Source organism: Megascapheus bottae, chromosome 13 (assembly GCF_031878675.1).
Source record: "Megascapheus bottae isolate mThoBot1 chromosome 13, mThoBot2.hap1, whole genome shotgun sequence".
NCBI lineage: Eukaryota > Metazoa > Chordata > Mammalia > Rodentia > Geomyidae > Megascapheus > Megascapheus bottae.
Genome location: NC_143521.1, coordinates 38,435,630 through 38,455,093, shown reverse-complemented (window position 1 = coordinate 38,455,093; position 19,464 = coordinate 38,435,630). Strand labels below are relative to the sequence as shown.

General features: G+C 41.8%; 1 protein-coding gene across 1 annotated transcript in view; it reads right to left on the bottom strand.

Annotated features, from left to right (window-relative positions):
- Rfc1 (replication factor C subunit 1) overlaps positions 1-11,674 on the bottom strand; it is a 66,780-nt gene extending 55,106 nt beyond the window's left edge. The window contains exons 1-3 of the mRNA XM_090343708.1: positions 11,556-11,674; positions 1,838-1,966; positions 244-319 (exon numbers count right to left, since the gene is read on the bottom strand). Coding sequence (XP_090199834.1) covers positions 244-319; positions 1,838-1,966; positions 11,556-11,558 — 208 coding nt within the window. The 5' untranslated portion in view covers positions 11,559-11,674. The remainder of the gene's footprint in view (positions 1-243; positions 320-1,837; positions 1,967-11,555) is intronic.
- Positions 11,675-19,464: the final 7,790 nt, after the last annotated feature.

Genomic DNA, 19,464 nt, shown 5'->3' with positions numbered 1-19,464 from the left:
CATCTTTTGAAGACAATCTTCCTAGCTAGGCCCTCACACATTGCTGGGATGACAACACTACCACATCAAGTATTATCTGTTGAGAAAAGGTCTCTACAACTTTTTTCTCTGGGCTGCCCTCTTCTCATATCACCTATTAACATCACAGAGAGCTGAATGTCTCAGAACATTAGTTTGTAAATTACTACTTTATGATATAAAAAACAATCTGACAATATTAAAGGGCCTCAAAAGAAATATTACCTGAATCATAAATGATCCTCTTTTTCCTGTTAGTTTGTTTCTGTTTGGAGGCATCTTCTTTACAAGAGCTATTTACCTATGTAAACATTATAGCATTTTTAGAACAAAAACATATATAAATATTTATAGATATCTTTTTTCCCCTCATTAGACTTGGACTTGGTTCTCAAGTAGGTAATCTTGCTCCCTTAACATCTATATTCAGAGACATTTTTGTTTTATCACTACTGAAGGGGAGGCAAAATTACTATCATCTGATGAGTAACCAAGGATGCTATGAAATCTCAAACTACTCACAGTTCAGTCCTCTACAGCAAGGACTCTTTAGCAAAAAAATGGCCAAAGAGGGCTAGAGGTTTGGCCTAGTGGTAGAGTGCTTGCCTAGCATGCACGAAGACCCAGGTTCGATTCCTTGGTACCACATACATAGATAAAAGCCAGAAGTGGTGCTGAGGCTCAAATGGTAGAGTGCTAGCCTTGAGAAAGTCCAAGGACAGTGCTCAAGCCCTGAGCCCAAGCCCAGAACTGGCAAAAAAAAAAAAAAAAAATGGCCAAAGAAGCTTTTACTGAATTAAAGAATAAGTCAGACAATAATTGTATCAGGAAGGGAAAGTTATACACATACACCCAAATGTCTCCTCTTCTTTAAAACACTTATCACAATTAAAATCGTAATTATAGGCCAGTGCTGGTGGCTCATGTCTGTAATCCTAGCTACTGAGGAAGCAGATATTTGAGGATCATGGTTCAAAGCCAACCCAGGCAGGAAAAGTCCCTGAGACTCTTATCTTCAAGTAACCAACAAAAAACCAGTAGCCCTGTGGCTCAAAGTAACAGAGTGCTAGCCTTGAGCAAAAAAGCTCAAAAACAGTGCCCAAAGCCAAAGAGCTCAGGGACACCACCCAGGCCCAGCATTTGAGTCCAACAAAAAAAAAAAAAAAAAAAAAGGAAAGTGACTAAAGGATAAATATAGTTGAAGTAAATTGTTTGCATCTATGAAAACAGAGTGAATGAAACCTATTGAAATAATTATGGGAGGTACCAGCAGTTTGGCCTAATGGTAGAGTGCTTGCCTAACATGCACGAAGACTGGGGTTCGATTCCTCAGTACCATATACATATAGACAAGCCTGGCTCAAGTGGCAGAGTGCTAGCCTTGAGAAAGCCCAAGAACAGTGCTCAGGTCCTGAGTTCAAGATCCAGGACTGGCCAAAAAAAAAAGATTTGGGGAAGGGAGAATGATACAGGAAGTCAGACTAATTAGAATTAGAATACATGGTATACAAATGTGTAAATGTCACAATAAAATCATTCTCTGTACAACTGCTCTATGCTAATACACACAAACATACACATAAACACACTTTTTTTCTTTTTTTCTTTTTTTGCAGTCCTGGGGCTTGAACTCAGGGTCTGAACACTGTCCTTGGACTTTCTCAAGGCTAGCGCTCTGCCACTTGAGCCACAGCACCACTTCCAGCTTTTTCTGTGTATGTGATACCGAGGAATCAAACCCAGGGTTTCGCACATGCTAGTAAGCACTCTACCACTAAGCCATGTTCCTAGCCTCTCTACACTAATTTTTTTAATTGACCTTGATTTCTTTTATTCCTTTCTTTGATTTTAAAGTTTCTTCAGCAGTCTTTGTTTTCTCATTCTTCTTTACAGCTTCGCTTATAGGTTTTTTCCCACTTGGTATAACTCCAAAGAATTTCCGAATATCCTAGAAACAAGAAGATTTGTAAGTAAACATTAACCAAATAAAATTCAAATTTCAATTATAATTGAACCACTTACGTGACCACTTTATACCTATAGTACTGAGTCATCTCTCCATACTCAGCAGGCACAAAGCCGTACTCTTTTCATGAAAATGCGAGATAATAAAAATGTTATGTGATGATAAAAAAAAAAAAACCCTGAGCTAAAAAGAATTTGCCTTACCAGCCATTGATGGCTCCCTCCTGTCCTCCTAGCTATTCAGGAGGCTGGGATCTGAGGACTGCAGTTCAAAACCAGTTCAGGCAAGAAAGGCCTAAAGACTCATCTCAACTAGTCCCGAAAATGGTACTGTGACTCAAAATGGTAGAGCACTAGCCTTGAGCACATAAGCCCAGGCCATGAGTTCAAGCCCCACAGCACACATATACACACACACTCGGAATTTGCCTAAAAAGCTGGATACCAGTGATTGTGCCTATAACCCTAGCTACTTAGGAGGCTGTTATCTAAGGATTTGAAGCTAGCCCAGCAGGAAGTCTGTGAGGCTCTTATCTCCAACTAACCAAAAAAAAGCTGGAAATACAGCGGTGGCTCAAGTGAGTAAGACAATAGAGGAAGTCACAGTCTTCCTCATAACTTGAAAGAACTGACTTGAGACTGACAATACTTTATTGCCTCTGGAGGAAATGAGAGTTTCACATTAGTGTCAACTTCTGAAATGACACCATGAACCTCAGTGGTGATTAATCAAACACACAAAGCAAAGAAAAGCAGTGAAAGTCAGGCATAGGCATGGCATGGAAAAAGATCAAACTCCAAGTGGCTCCTTTCAGCAGGTAAGCTGGGGTTTCCAACCTGTCTTTGGACCACAAATTCTAAAAAGTCCAAAGAAAAAGAGAAAAATTCTGAGAAACCAATGGCGATACTGAACAAGCATTCCAGTTTGTTTAGAAAAAAAATCTCACTTCCCAAGAGTTCATTTACAGGTGCGTGCTTCCATGCCCACCTCTTTACTTTCACATTCCCTTTCTTTTCCTTTCTCTTTATTCTATCCTACTCCTCCAAATACCCGATATTAATGCCAGAATTTTTTTTTGGGGGGGGGAGTCTGTTCTGGGGCATGAACTCTAGGCCTGAGCGCTGTCCCTGAGCTATTCAGCTCAGTGGTAGAGTGCAGGCATGCAGCCCCAGGTTTGATTCCTCCATACCACATACACAGAAAAAGCCAGAAATGGTGCAGTAGCTCAAGTAAAAACAAAAACAGTGTCCAGGCCCTGAGTTCAAGCCCCAGGACTAGGGGGGAAAAAATTACATGATCTTGATCTAACTCAACATGTTGAAAAGCTACATTCTGAGAAAATAATTTTTTTCAGCACAGAAACTATTTGAGGCCAGGACTTTCGCCTAATGATAGCGTGCTCAATTCCTTGGTACCACATACATTGAAAAAGCCAGACATGGTGCTGTGGCTCAAGAGATAGAGGCTGAGTTCAAGCCCTAGGACTGGAGAAAAAAAAAAAAAACAAAAACCATTTGAACTCATATCTCTATAAGCAGCTGTCTTGAGTATAAACTAAGAGAGCAGCAATTTCACTAATTTATATGGTGTGACTTCACCCTGCTCTTCCAATGAACATTTCCTGCCTGGCTTTCCAAATTGCCAGAGTTCATGTAACGTAGAACAGGCTAAGTTGCTAATCAAAGTAGCTGGTAATAGATCCAAACACCTCCCTTAGCTGTCTGAATAATTTTTACGTTTTTTTTTAAGTCTTGGCAGACAACCTTTCTAAACATACCATAAAGGCTACAAACCATCTGTAAAGAAACACAGGTTTGAGTTCAGAAAAGATACCATAAATAAGCTGGGTATGGTGGCTCACACCTATAATCCTGACTACTCAAGTGGCTGAGATCTGAGGATTGAGGTTCAAAGCCATCCTGGGCACCAAAGTCCTTGAGATTCTTATCTCCAATTAACCACTAGAAAACTGGAAGAGGCGGTGAGGCTCCAGGGGTAGGGCAGTAACCTTGAGCTGAAGAGCTCAGGGACAGTGCCCATACCCAGAGTTCAAGCCCCACAAAGGACAAAAAAAAAAAAAAGTTATAGGAAAAGAGAAATCCTAATAAAACGACTCTCCCTTCTTTCATGATGATTTTACATTAAACAAATAGGTCAGTGCAAGCAAGTCAAAAGATTCAGATATGAGTTAAAACAAAGTTTAGCAGATAACTAAAGCTAAGCAAATTTTTCATGCTTTATGTCTAGCAACTAGACACATCCTATGAAGCAACGAAATAAGCAGTGCAAACAAAATTAGAACACATACCATTCTATAGAGCAGTAAATAAATAGAACAGCTAAGTTGGATAAACACAAGCATCTTGCCATCTTTGCCAAGCATCCTGCAAGGGACAAGCTTGTCCATTTTTCCATTCTTGAGTTTCCTCATGCACACTAAAGGTGACCAACGAACACCACAGGAGCTAAAACTGGTCCCCTTAAGTCTCTACAGTATTCTACTTTTCAATTCGACCATAACTATGTATTAAAGGACTATGCAGAAGCAGCTGAAGAGCTCAGAGACAGTGCCCAGGCCAAGTTCAAGCCCCACAACCCACCCAAAAAAAAAAAAAAAAAAAAAAAAGAAGAAGAAAAACAAGTGAGCAACTCAACTATTCACAATAGCCAATGATGGAAACAACCCAGATGCCCCACTACAGATCAATGAATAAAGAAAAATGTGGTACATATAATTCTACATAGCCAACAGACAAAATAATGGCATTCACTGCAAAGTAGATGAAATTAGAGCAAATCATGTTGAGCAAGATAAGTCAGGACTAAAGGAACAAAGGCGCATGGTCTCCTTGATATGTGGATATTAGATCCAACCAGGACAAGAGTGATGACTCAATATTCTGGTATTTACATGGTCTTGGAGATATATCACTACATAACCAGGCGTTTGGTCTAGTGGTAGAGTGCTTGCTTAACATGCACAAAGACCCGGGGTTCAATTCCTCGGTACTACCTACATAGAAAAAAACAAGCCGAAAGTGGTGCTGAGGCTCAAGTGGTAGCTCTACCCTTGAGAAAGTTTAAGGACAGTGCTCAGGCCCTGAGCTCAAGCCCAGGACCGGCAAAAAAAAAAAACAAAAATCACTACATACACATAAAAATCTATGATGGGATGGATATATACTCTATAGACATAATGTTATACTATATAGATCAATATGTATCTATGACATACAAAGTCTCAGCTTAATTTTAATTATGTTCTAAAATTTATGTGCCAATGATTGTATACGGAGATTCCCTTCTTGAATGCTTGTTAAACATGGCATTTGAAATATGATGTAAAAAATCAGTGTTAATAAAATCTTTTAATAAAAAAAAAGTGAGCAGCCAGAGCAATAAGGCAAGAGAAGGACATCAAAGGGATCCACATAGGGAAAGAAGAAATTAAACAATCCCTATTCGCAGATGACATGATCCAATAAGCTCTACTCCCAAAGTGGCAGGATATAAAATTAACCTGCAAAAGTCAGTAGCCTTCTTGTACAGCAACAATACACAAACAGAAGGCCAAATCAAGAAAATGATCCCATTTGCAATAGCCCCCAAAAGAATAAAATACTTAGGAATTAACTTAACCAAAGATGTAAAGAAATTATTCAATGAAAACTATAAAAGCCTAACAAAAGAAATTAAAGAGGACACCAGGAAATGGAAAGACATCCTATGCTCATGGATTGGGAGAACTAATATAGTGAAAATGGCCATACTGCCAAAATTGATATACAAATTCAATGCAACCCCCATCAAAATCCCAAAGACATTCTTTTTTTGTTGTTGTTTTTTTTTTTTGCCAGTCCTGGGCTTGAGCTCAGGGCCTGAGTCCTGTCCTTGAATTTTCTCAAGGCTAGAGCTCTACCACTTGAGCCTCAGCACCACTTCCGGCTTTTTGCTATGTATGTGGTACCAAGGAATCGAACCCGGGTCTTCGTGCATGCCAGGCAAGCACTTTAACCACTAGGCCAAACTCCCGGCCCCAAAGACATTCTTTACTGAAATACAAGACATAACCCAAAGGTTCATATGGAACAAGAAAAGACCTAGAATAGCCAAAACAATTCTAGGCAAAAAGAGCAATGCAGGTGGTATTACAATACCAGACTTCAAACTCTATTATAGAGCCATAATAACAAAAATAGCAGTGTATTGGCACAAAGATAGACCAGAAGATCAATGGAACAGACCCTGTCTCAAACAAAAGAACTTTGTAAGGAAGACAACATGAGTCGAGGGGGAAAAAAAAACTTTAAATAACAAGTTTTAAAAAGATTTTGTAAGGGCCTGTGTGAACATCTTTCATTTAATCACTCATTTGTTCAAGAAACATTCACTGAAGACTTGAGCAGCATGGCCCAAGTGGTAGAATGCCTGCCTTAGCAACCGTGAAGTGTCCTCAGTTCAAACCTGGTGGGGGAAGGGGGAGTTAAGATAAATCTTCTATACACCAAGACTGATTTTCAGTGCTTGGGATGAACAAAACAGATAAAAACAGATAAAAATCTTTCTCATAGAACATTGTACTTACTTGCTGTTTTAGCAAAAATAACTACAGGAAATACAGAGCAAATCACAAAAGACTTCAGGCATGTGAGCAAAAAACACAAACCACGAGACAAAACTCAACAGAAAATTGAAATAATTACCTAATTTGGGTTTAAGAAGGTAAGTTTTCCTTTTGTAGCTACCTAAGTAAAATAACTGAAGGTGGAAGATTGATGGGGCTTTATCTAATGGTTTTATTTCAGTATGCTGACATTTTTTCCAAAGTTTACCATACTCTCTGACTTACACTTACACTCATTCAAAAGTCAACTTTTTACATTAACTGGGGCTGGGAGCAGAGTCTAGTGGTAGAGTGTTCGCCTAGCATGCATGAAGCACTGGGTTCAATTCCTGGGTACCACAAAATGCAGGAAGTGGCACTGTGGTCAAGTGCCAGGGCACTAGCCTTAAGCAAAAAGCATACAAGGACAGTGCTATCATAGTTTATTCTGGTAGTCAGCCTAACTAGTAGTGTTTTACAAACACATTCTAAAACCAACACGAGATGTGAAAGCAAAAGAGGTGAAGCGCACCGCACAGCAGCTACTGCACCCTACCTGGTTACCCTTTCTACTTGGCCCCTCAGAGGCTAACAGAGGGGTCTTAGATTTGAGTTCAGCACTGAGGCGAAAATCATTTTGCAAACTAATGCTAGCCAAGTATGCTGGCTCTTGCCTGAAAGTACCAGATATTAGAAGGCTAGAGTAGGACTGCTAAGTTGAGATGAGCTGTGTGTTGTGGTGGGGAGCCACCACAAAAAAAAAAAATCATAAAGAAAAACATGATATTTTAAAAAGACATTCTTTAGTAAAAGTTTTTAAATGTAAGATGCTGTTAAGTGTAAGTAATAAAGCAGTAGATTTTGTCAGATAGTCAAAGGAAAAATTTAAAAACCAAGTACTTTTTTCTTAAGTTCTTAATCACACTAAGATGTTTCAACTTAGTAGGTTGGTTTCAGATCTATTAATACAATTGGCAGATGCAAAAACAAATATTTTTGTACTTCTGCACTCACAGAAATGAGCTATCAAGATAAACTTTAGAATGTCCAACTATAAAAGTTGATATAGGGCTGGGAGTTTGGCTTAGTGGTAGAGTGCTTGCCTAGCATGCACAAAGACCCAAGTTCAATTTCTGGGTACCACATACACAGAAAAAGCCAGAAATGGCCCTGTGGCTCAAGTGGTAGAGTGCAAGCCTTGAGAAAGCCCAAAGACAGTGCTCATGCCCTGAATTCAAGCCCCAGGACTCATTCCTCTCCCCCCCCACAAAAAAACCCTGATATATATTTGCTTTAAAATATAACCAAACAGCTCTAATTACTTTTATCCAACCAACATACATGTGATATCTGCCTACAAAAATGTAAAGAGAAAGCAAATTATGTCACCCTGCTCATTCACCTTTGAAGAATAGAGGATTTTATGCAAAATAAACACCAGAGCTCTGCAGAGTGGTAACTAAATAAGATACACTAGTTTTACTTCTCCAATTTGAGAAAAAAATATATAAATGTTCTTATTTCTTTTTAAGTAGCCCACCAAATTCACAAGCATCATCACATTCACAAGTTATCATCCACACGTTACACAAAATCTATCCAAATACGAAAATCTTCTATCCTGAAAAGCAGCAAATGTAAAACCATGCTTTTATATTATAAAATGTAGCTGGAGCCAGCGTGGTGGCTCACACCTATAATCCTAGCTACTCAGGAGGCCGAGATCTGAGGATTGAGGTTCAAAGCCAGCCTGGCACAAAAGACCAAGAGACTCTTATCTCCAATTAATCACTAAAAAAAAATGGGAAGTGGGGCTGTGGCTCCTGGGATAGGATGGTAGCCTCCAGTTGAAAAGTTCAGGGATAGCGCCCAGGCCCAGAGTTCAAGCCCCATGACCCACCAAAAAAAAAAAAAAAAAAAATAGCTGGTGACAGAAGACAAAAATTACAATTTTAATCATTTTAAAGTATTTCATGGGGCTAGGAGTTTGGTCTAGTGATACAGTGACTAGCACGCATGAAGACCTGGGTTCAATTCCTCTGCATCACATTCATAGAAAAAAAAAGGCCAGAGAAGTGGTGCTGTGGCTCAAGTGGTAGAGCTCTACCCTGAGATAGCTCAAGAGCAGTGCTTCGGTGTGTTAAGTGGTAGAGCTCTACCCTGAGATAGCTCAAGAACAGTGCTTCAGCGTGAGGACTGGCAAAAAAAAAAATCAATGACAAGGGCCGGGAGTTTGGCCTAGTGGTTAAAGTGCTTACCTAGCATGCACGAAGACCCGGGTTCAATTCCTTGGTACCACATACATACAAAAAAGCCGGAAGTGGTGCTGAGGCTCAAGTGGTAGAGGTCTAGCCTTGAGAAAAATCCAAGGACAGTGCCCAGGCCCTGAGCTTAAGCCCAGGACTGGCAAAAAAAAAAGAAAAGAAAATCAATGACAATAGGACCTTGGGCTCTGAGAGCAAACAGTAAGCTCTTCGAAGGCTATCCCAAGAGAATCAGGACAAACACTTGAAACTCACATTCTAGCAAAAAGAATTAGGAAAGAATATGATATAAAAAGCCCTTGTTGGGGCTGGGAGTTTGACCTAGTGGTAGAGTGCTTGCCTAATATGACAAAGACCTGGGTTCGATTCCTCAGTACCATATACATAGGAAAAAAGCTGGAAGTGGTACTGTGCCTCAAGTGGAGAATGCTAGCCTTGAGGAAAACGCCCAGGGACAGTGCTCATGCCCTGAGTTCAAGGCCCAGGACTGGCCAAAAAAAAAAAAAAGCCCTTGTCATGGGCCGGGAGTTTGGCCTAGTGGTAGAGTGCTTGCCTAGCATGCACAAAGACCCAGGTTTGATTTCTTGGTACCACATACACAGAAAAAAAAAGCCTGAAGTGGTGCTGAGGCTCAAGTGGTAGAGCTCTAGCCTTGAGAAAGTCCAACAAGCCCAAAACTGGCAAAAAAAAAAAAAAAAAAAGCCCTTGTCAGACATACGTCCCATCTTTGGAGGTAACAAATGTTAATTCCTGTGCTCTTTCAAGAGATTTCCTAACTTGGCAATTGTTTGATATCATATCAGGTAATGGCCACACAGAATTTCACTACATGGATACAGTATTTTATTTCTGTTGATGATTTTTTTTATTAATTTATTTTGAGACATTTAGCCCAGGCTGACCTCATAAGATTCACCTGCCTTAGCCTCTGGTCCCTAAGTGCTGGGATAACAGGGATACCCACACAGACACTCTGGACTGGAAAACATCTGGGACAAATAGAGGTCCCAGGGCAAAAGCTGTTAACCTTTTGTCAATGGATGGACTTAAGAAGTCAGGTAAGAGCTGGGAATGTGGCTTAGTGGTAGAGCTTGCCCAGTATGCATGAAGCCCTGGGCTGGATCCCTCAGTACCACATAAACAGAAAAGCACCAAAGGGGCACTGTGGCTAAAGTGGCAGAATGCTAGCCTCGAGCAAAAAGCAGCTCAGGGACAGTGCCCAGGCCCTGAGTACAAGTAACTATTATTTCCCCACACACTTTAAAAGACTAGAAAATATTCAACTTACTTAATTGCCCAAGACCACACTAAACTATAGTAACACACTAATACAATTATAAGTTATGGAACTGAGACACTGCCTTAACCTTCACCTTCAAGACTCCAAATCTCATCTACTTTCCACAACACTTTAGTGCCTGAACCCCAAATCCTAACGATGCCATTTTAGGAAGCAAGACATAATGTAACAGTCAGAATACCCTTTGCTCTAAGTCTAGTTCAGTCATCTACTAGTTTATGACAATTGTTTAAAAGGTGCCTTTGCTGTCTATAGAACTGGATATATTTTTTAAAAGGTATTTAAAAAGAAAACACCTCACTAGGTCTAACGACAAGTCCAAGGAGGTTATTATCATGCCGCGGTGTTTCCACCAAGGCAATAATATTTGTATGACATAAAACTTTCCCCTCTAGGGGCCAGGAGTTTGGCCTAGTGGTAGAGTGGGTTCGATTCCTCGGTACCACATACATAGAAAAAAGCCAGAAGTGGTGCTGAGGCTCAAGTGGTAGAGCTCTAGCCTTGACAAAGTCCAAGGACCGTGCTCAGGCCCTGAGCTCAAGCCCAGGACTGGCAAAAAAAAAAAAAAAAACTTTCCCCCCTAAAATGCTAACATTCTAACAAGTTCAAAAATGACTGAAATACATTAGACCTGATTTTAAAGTATCGTCCAGCTTAACAGAACAACTACACCCACAGCCATAGCATCATGACTGCTTCTTCTGCCAGAAGCCATTTCACTCTAAATCTGAAGGTGCTTTATACAGAATTACGCACTGAAGTTTTGCTGATAAGACATGACAGCTGTCAAATATAATACATCTGTTTCTACTCTGTAACCTTAACCCCAATCAACCGTGCTATTCATTCTACTACTGTAAAATAATTGTCTAAATAACCTAATAATCTAAAAAAAAAAAAAACTTCCTCGTGCCAGTAGGGGTCAAAACAACGTACAACGTAGTCGACCGTTTCGACCAGGAGCTAAAGATGCAGACTGAAGGCCAGAGGCGACTTATTCCTAAGAGAATAGAAGTTCGTGATACTCTTCCTTCCCCAATCTTGAAATGGGCGCTTATGGGAAGCAGCACTCGGCCTTCCCAGCGGGGACGACGCGCTACTGGAAAGTAACTTTTAAAATGATCCCAAGATCGGCACCTCCGCTCCCTGCCTCCCCCGGGGGCTGGGGAGGTGGAAGCACTTCAATCGCTGCAGCCACGCAAGCGGGAGCCCCGGGACCGCCACCGACGGCAGGCAAGCCCCAGCGCCCGGAGCAGGGCCCCGCGGCCGCAGCTTCCCCTCCGGAGGCCCCTCCGCCCGCCTCCGCCGCCCTGCAAACCCGGAGCGTCCCAGCCTACGAAGTCTTCCCCAGACCTCCAAGCCGCAAACCTCCCCACCCCTTCAGGGCTCGGCCTCTCCACACACCATCGTATGAAGCAAGTGGGGAAGGCCGACCGTCTGAGGAATCCGTTATCGGTGCTCGGGATCCATTGGCGCCAACAACTTCTCCCGCGAAGTGGAAGGGGCGGCGGCGCGCGGCGATGACGTCAGGAGGCGCGCGCTTTCCTGGAGCCCCGCCTAGAGGCGGGAGGTGCGACGTGGGCCCTGGTGTGGCTCCCGCGGCGAGCGCGCGCGGGCGACGCCTAGCTCTCGCGAGGGTCCGCGGGATCGCGGCCTGCGTCTTGTGGCGGCCTGTGGCGCCCTGTGTGGCTTGGGTGCGGATCCTGTCCCTCTCACTGGCGTCCTGCTCGGGAATGAACGGTGGACAGCCTTGATTCGGTGTTTAGCGCACAGATCACGTATAAATATCGGTCCTGGCTGACGCGTGTCATGCTACTCAGGAAGCTGAGATCTGAAGATCACGGTTCAAAGCCAGCCCAGGTAGAAAAGTCTGACATTCTTACCTCCAATAAATAGTAGAAAGCCAGACAGACGTGATGCAGTAGCTCCATTGGTCATGAACAAAAAGTAGCCCAGGGAGAGACCCAGGCCCAGAGTTGAAGCCCCACGACTTCAAAGGATCTGTGGCACAAGCGGGTAGAGCATAAAAGCTCAGGGACAACACCCAGGCTCTGAGTCCAATCTCTAGGCTCACACCTGTAATCCCAAGTACTCAGGAAGCTGAGACCTGAGGATCGTGGTTCAAAGCCAGCCCAGGCACTGAAGAATATGAGACTCTTAATCTCCAATTAATCACTAGAAAACAGTAAGTGGGGCTGTGGCTCAAGGGGTAGGGCGGTAGCCTTGAGCTTAAGAGCTCAGGGACAGCATCCAGGCCCAGAGTTCAAGCCCCATTACACACACACACACACACACACTTCTGAAACAAATTTTATCTAACAATATTTTTCCTGACTTAAGTGTTTGACCGCACTGGATGAAGTCAAACCACGAATAAGAGGAGATACCCTGTTCCAAAACCACCCTAAGGAAGGACAACAACCTTTTGCCCAACCCCAGACTAAAAAGGACTTGAGTAAAAGCATCTAGTCACCACCACGCATTCCATTTTATGCTTGGAATTTTTTTCCCCAGTCCTGGGGCTTGAACTCAGCCCCTAGGCACTGTTCCTGAGCTTCTTTTGCTCAAAGCTAGCACTCTACTACTTGAGCCACAGGTCCACTTCTGGCCTTTTCTGCTTATGTGGTACCAAGAAATCAAACCCAGGGCTTCATGCATGCTAGGCAAGCACTCTTATCACTACAACACATTCCCAGCCTTCATTCCATTTTATTAATGAAAGCTCTGAAGCCCAAGCAAATTAAACTGTGCTCCAAATCTAACAAGCCAGGGAATCTGGACCTAGCAAATTCCAAATCTGCACTGCTAAACTAAATTACTCAAAGTACAGTGGTATACTCTGGTTAGTGGAGAGAGAGAAAGAAAAAAAAAACATAAGATGAAATGAGTTTTAGACAAGTTTGTTGATCTTTGGTTAGATTTGGGAAAAGGAGATGCCAATCCTGAGGTTTAAAATCAGTCCTAAAATACTGTCCCTGAGCTTTTTTCACTCAAGGCCAGCGTTTCATCACTTGAGCCATACATATCTCCACTTCCAGCTCTTTGATAGCTACTTCGAGAGAATAATCTCACAGATTTTGTTTTCCCTGTATGGGCTGGCTTTGTACCTAAATCCTCAGGTTTCAGACTTCTGCATAGATAGGGCCACAGGCATGAACCACCAGCATTCAGCCATTTGGTTTTTCTTTGTTTTGTGAGACAGAATCTTGCTAAGTATCCCAGTATCCTCTGGCATCTGTCTCTTGTCATCTGGGATTATAGGTAGGTGTACACCACCACATCCAATCAACAAAACACTCAGACAAGGTTTATACTAGTAGATAAGTGACTGAATTGCATTCAACATTTGCATACAATTTTGAGAGAAAACCTGAGGCAAAGAGTTTAGTTGAGAGAACACTATCTCAGCTGCAGCCTACATTTAAAAATCTTTTCCCACCTACATCTGTGTGTTCTTACCACATGTGTATCTCTGTATTAGAAGATAGCCAACTGACCTCAAGCCCCATGACAGGCAAAAAAAAAAAAAAAAAAAAAAAAACCTCAAAAGACAGCAGAGCCTGAGCCTTCTGGAATATGCTTTATTTTATAGTCTGGATTTGCTTTGAAGCCTAGATCCTTCTGTTTCAACCTCTAGTGTAGTAGGATTACGGCTGAGTGACACCACATCCAGCAAATAACAATATTATAAGTCAACAGTTATTACCATTGTTATTACACAAGGTAGGTGTGATGTAGGAAAAGAATTTTTAAAATAGGCTTGTCTGAGTCAGTACTGGTGGCTCACGCCTGTAAACCAAGTTTCTAAACAGGATGAGATCTGAAAATCTTGGTTCAGAGCCAGCCCAGATATGAAAGTCCTTAAGAATCTTATCTCCATTTCCACCAGGAAGCCGGAAGTGGTGCTGTGGCTCACCTGGTAAAGCTCTAGCATTGAGAAAGCTCAAGGACAGTGCCAGGTGCTGAGTTTAATTCCCAAAACTAGCAAAAAAGAAATCACTGAAATATATGACCAAACTTTGGAAAAGTAAATATAGCTAGTATATTCCAAATTTTTACCTATAATTTTAAAGGACTTAGACTTACACCAGTTTATAATTTCATTGTATTGTACAGCGATAAGTAAGCAACTAATCAAATTTGTATGTATTTTTATATCATACTACTTTTAATTTGTCTCTTTGTTCCTAGATCTTTGAAGCCTTCTTTGAATTTAGGTCAGAAGCTTAAAGTCTTCAGCAAGATACCTATGTGTATTTGTTAGGTTGTTTTCCTTAGTAATATTTATTTACTTTGAAAATACTCTGAACTTGGGATAGTGGTGCATAGCTATAATGTAAGCATGAAGGTGGCTGAAGCAGAAAGCCAAGGCTGAGCTACAAAGCAAGACTATTTCATAAAAAACAAAAAGGGGAAGTGAGAAAAGTGACTTTTGCCTGTAATCTTAACCACTCAGGACCATGATGTTTCCATTCCAATGATTTGAGGTCATCCTAGGCAATAGGTTTATAAGACCACCCACCTGGGGCCATGAGTTTGACCTAGTGGTAGAGTGCTTGCCTAGCATACACGAAGACTAGGGTTCCTCAGTACCACATACACAGAAAAAGCCAGAAGCAGTGCTGTGGCTCAAGTGGTAGAGTGCTAGCCTTGAGAAAGCCCAAGAACAGTGATCAGGCCCTGAGTTCCTGCCCCACGACTGTGAGGAGAAGGAGGAGGAGGAGGAGGAGGAAGAAGAAGAGGAAGAAGAAGAAGAAAGAGAGAGGGAGGGAGGGGGAGGGGAACAGAGGGGGGGAAAGAGGAGGAGGGGAAAGAGGAGGAGGGGGAGAGGATAAAAAAGAAGAAGAGGAGGAAAAAAAAGGAACAGTGGTTGAATGTGAAGATTTGAGTCTGGCATCCCAGCTATGTGGGAGGCTAAAACCTGTTCTAGGCCAAGCTAGGAAAAAATATCTATGAGACTCCCATTTCAATGGAAAAACTGGGCTCCTGCTATTCCTGCTGCAATGGGAAACATAAAATAGGCAGACCACAGTCCATACACAAACTTGGAACAAAACTAACATCCTATTAAAAAAGGGAGGGGGGGGAATGGAAGTTTGGCCTTGTGGTACAGTGCTTGCCTAGCATGCACAAAGACCCAGGTTCAATTCCTCAGTGTCACATACATAGAAAAGCTGGAAGTGATGCTGTAGCTCAAGTGGCAGGGCACTAGCCTTGAGGAAGAAGCCCAAGGACAGTGTTCAGGTCCTGAGTTCAAGTCCCAGGACTGGCAAAAAAATGTGCAAAAATAGGTTGAAGCCATGGACTACCAATAGAACACCTGCCTAGCGCTGACAAGGCAAGACCCTGTAGTGCTAAAAGCCCTAGTAGTACCAAAGAATCAGTGAGAGAAAAGAAGGGGAAAAAGAGAGGGAAGAAAGGGAAAGGAAGGAAGGGAGAGAAGGAAGGTGAAAAAGAAATGAAAGGAAGAAAGAGAAAGGAGAGACAAAAAGAAGGAATATCTTAGAAATAGGCTACATTAAAAATGATTCTATGTGCTGTGATAGCTCCTCTCTTCTACCTGGACTCCCTTGTTACTGTGTCAATTCCTGGTCTTGGTTTTAAGAAGACTCCTCCCACCTGCTCTCTTTGGCACCCTAACCTACCTATTAAGTGAGAGAGGCTAACCCCAAATAAGCCATTCCTACCATGTATCAAGCAGATAAATGAATCTTGAATCCATCATCCCTGCAACTGATGGAATTTCATTAAAGATCATCCCACACATCTCATAGAGAAAAAACATATCACCTACTCAAGCCTTGCTCATATTTCCTGCCTCAAGGTGGCATGGCCATAATGAAATTATTGTCACCGGGAGTTTGGCCTACTGGTAGAGTGCTTGCCTAGCATGCACAAAGACCCAGGTTCAATTCCTCGGTACCCCATACATAGAAAAGGCTGGAAATGGTGCTGTGGCTCAAGTGGTGGAGTACTAACCTTGAGAAAGCCCAAGAACAGTGCCCAGGCCCTGAGTTCAAACCCCAGGATTGGCAAAAAAAAAAATGAGTTGATTGCTAACACCAGAAAGACACATCCAAAATTAAATATTGCATGTTGAACCTGATTATCTGGTGTTCGATGGTCTTCTCTTAATCCTTAAAGGACTCCAGAGAAAGGTCTATAGACAAAGAAAAATTATTGAATGTCAGATCTATTTCCCTCTCAATATTAGGAATAAATCATTGCTGGGAAAATTGTCTAAGGTACACAAAGAGTTCTTTGTACCCAAAGTTACAATATTGACATTAGCATCTCAATTAGTATGTTTCTAAATTTGTAGAGACTTCAAGTATGCTTGTAAAACAGAGAAGGAAATTGCTGCCCTTCTGACATGATTGAAAGCTATGTATTAACAGGAAGTGAATCAGCTAAATCTTCCACTTTCTTTATAGTCTGATCACTGCTGTTTATAAGTAGAGTAAGAAACAACTGAAATCATTGAAATCAATGCTCTGGGTCAATTCCTCTGCCTTAGTTAACTAATCTTAAGTGATAGGATTCATTCTTCACTGGGAGTCACTTTGAAATCATTTTCAGAAGCACAATACTTACATTGTCTTTCACTGGACTTTTAAAAATCAACAGAACTCAATCAGATTTCCCCTGTGCAATAACAAATGTGACCTTCTGCCCTCTGGATAAATATTAGCATGTCCTGCTTCATCGGGGTTTATTGGAACATTTTCTTTATAGAAAATAGCTTTATTGGATAGCTTAGTCTTTGTGATAACTGCAGTCTTCACCAGTAATGCTGACCTTCTAATCCATTTAGGAATATAATCTGTCACCACTAAGGTTCATATATTCTAATTTAGGAAATCAGGTACTAGGTCAATTGTATAAATTTTCAGGTGGTATTCCATTCACCTTCTTAATTGGATTGTGCTGCAGTAATCTAGGTTTATATAAACTTGATTTTTAGACCATAAACAGATTAGAACATTTTTGCCAAGAAAATCAATAAATTCACTTCAGTAAGAAGGAATATGTATAATTAACATGATAAAGGAGCTGGTGGTTTACTCCTGTAATCCTAGCTACTCAGGAACTGAGATCTCCCAGTCCAGGCAGGGGAATCCCATGAGACTCTTATCTCTAATTAACCACCAGAAAACTAGAAGTGGAAATGTGGCTGAAGTAGTAGAGCTCTAGCCTTGAGTGAAAAGCTAAGGAACAGAACCAGGCCCAGAGTTCAAGCCTTAATACTGTCAGGTCTGCCTGGGAGAAATGATTCCTTCCCTTGGCATTCTCCTGTGCACCCTGGAAATCCCCGCCACGACTGTAACCCTGGCCACTGGCATGTCCCCCAGTCTGAAGTATTTCTTCATCCTCTGAGGTCACATCCGCTTCCGCTGTGGCCACACTCCTCCCTCCTATATAATGTCTCACTTCTCGCGATAAGCTCTTTTCCTTCCGCCTGACTCCATCTTGTGTGGCTGTAGGTCTGTTTTCTCTCTCTCTCAATAAAACTTCGCCTCTTAAACTGTGTGGAGTTTCCTTTGTCAAACCTTACAAATACCAAAACTAAAAAAATTTAAAATTAGAGCATTTTACTGTTCATATGCAGATTTAATTGTTAAGTGTCATCTTGTTATGGGCAATTTTAAGGGCAAATATAGACCTGAGAGTTTTGCTTGTTTGTTTGTTTTTGCCAGTCCTGGACTTGAGCTCAGGGCCTGAGCACTGTCCTTGGACTTTCTCAAGGCTAGAGATCTACCACTTGAGCCTCAGCACCATTCCCAGCTTTTTTCTATGTACGTGGTACTGAGGAATTGAACCCGGGGTTTGGTACATGCTAGGCAAGCATTCTACCACTAGGCCAAACTCCCGGCCCAGACCTGAGACTCTTATCTCCAATTAACCTCTAGAAAATGGGAAGTGGGGCTTGGCTCAAGCCCCATGACCCACAAAAAAAAAGTAAGGAAAAGAAGAAAAGAATTCAGACTATGAATATGGCTTAGTGTAAGAATGCTTGCCTAGCATGCATGAAGCCCTGGGTTCACTCCAAGTACCATGTAAACAAAAATCCAGAAGTGGTGCTGTGGCTCAAGACCAGCACTTGAAGCTCAGGGACAGTACCTAGGCCCTGAGTTCAAGCCCCAGGATTTAAAAAAAAAAAAAAAAGCATGATGAAATAGTTGAATAAGTTAAAAGCAATGGGAAGAAAATTATTTTTCCTTACAGTAGAATTTCAATTAAGTAGAAAGAATTAAGAGGGGGCCAGAAGTGTAGCCTAATGATAGAATGCTTGCCTAGCTCAATTGCTCAGTACCACATACAGTGAAAAAACAAAAGCCAGAAGTGGCACTGTGGCTCAAGTGGTAGAGCACTAACCTTGAGAAATCCCAAGGACTGTCAAAAAAAATTTTTTTTAAAGAATTAAGAAAATACAATATTATCATTAGGAAAACATCACAATTTTTTTTGTGTGTGTATGGGTTTATGGGGCTTGAACTCAGCTTGGGTGCTGTCCCTGAGCTCTTCAGCTCAAGGCATAACCCTACCCTTGAGCCACTTCCAGTTTTCTAAAGGTTAATTAGAGCTAAGAGTCTCAGGTCCTTTTGTGCCCAGCTGGCTTTGAACCTTGATCCTCAGATTTCAGCTTCCTGAGTAGCTAGGATTACAGGTGTAAGCCACTCCACCCCGCTCACAATTTTTTTTGATAGCCCAGGCAGACCTCAAGCTGAAGTGCTACTTCCTCAGCCTCTCAAGTGCCACCATAACCAGCTTTTTTGTTGTTGAGATGGAAATCTCACTATGTTGCCCAGACTGGTCCTACATTCCTGAAGACTTTAGGGACCCTCCTTTCTCAGCCTTCCAAGTATTTTCTGGGGGGCATGCCATCCCTAAGCTCAGGGGTAAAATGTGTCAATGGATGGTAAATTTGACAGTGTAAGTTTGAGTAAAGGGTATTCACATAGTCTCAACGTATCACCCCACCAAGTTATTTGTCTACAAAGGATAAAGCAGTCACTTTAGGGTGACAATTATACAGAAAGTGAGCAGCCAGGCACTGATAGCTTACAACTGTAATTCTAGCTACTCAGGAAGCTGAGGATCTTAGTTCAAAGTTGGCTCAGGCAGGAAAGTCTGTGATATTTTGACTCTCTGACTCTCTCTCTCTCTCTCTCTCTCTCTCTCTCTCTCTCTCTCTCTCTCTCTGTTTTGGTTGATCATGGGATTTGAACTATGGGCCTGGGCATTGTCCCTGAGCTCTTCAGCTCAAGGAAAGCAATCTACCACTTAAGCCACAATGCCACTTCTGGTTTTC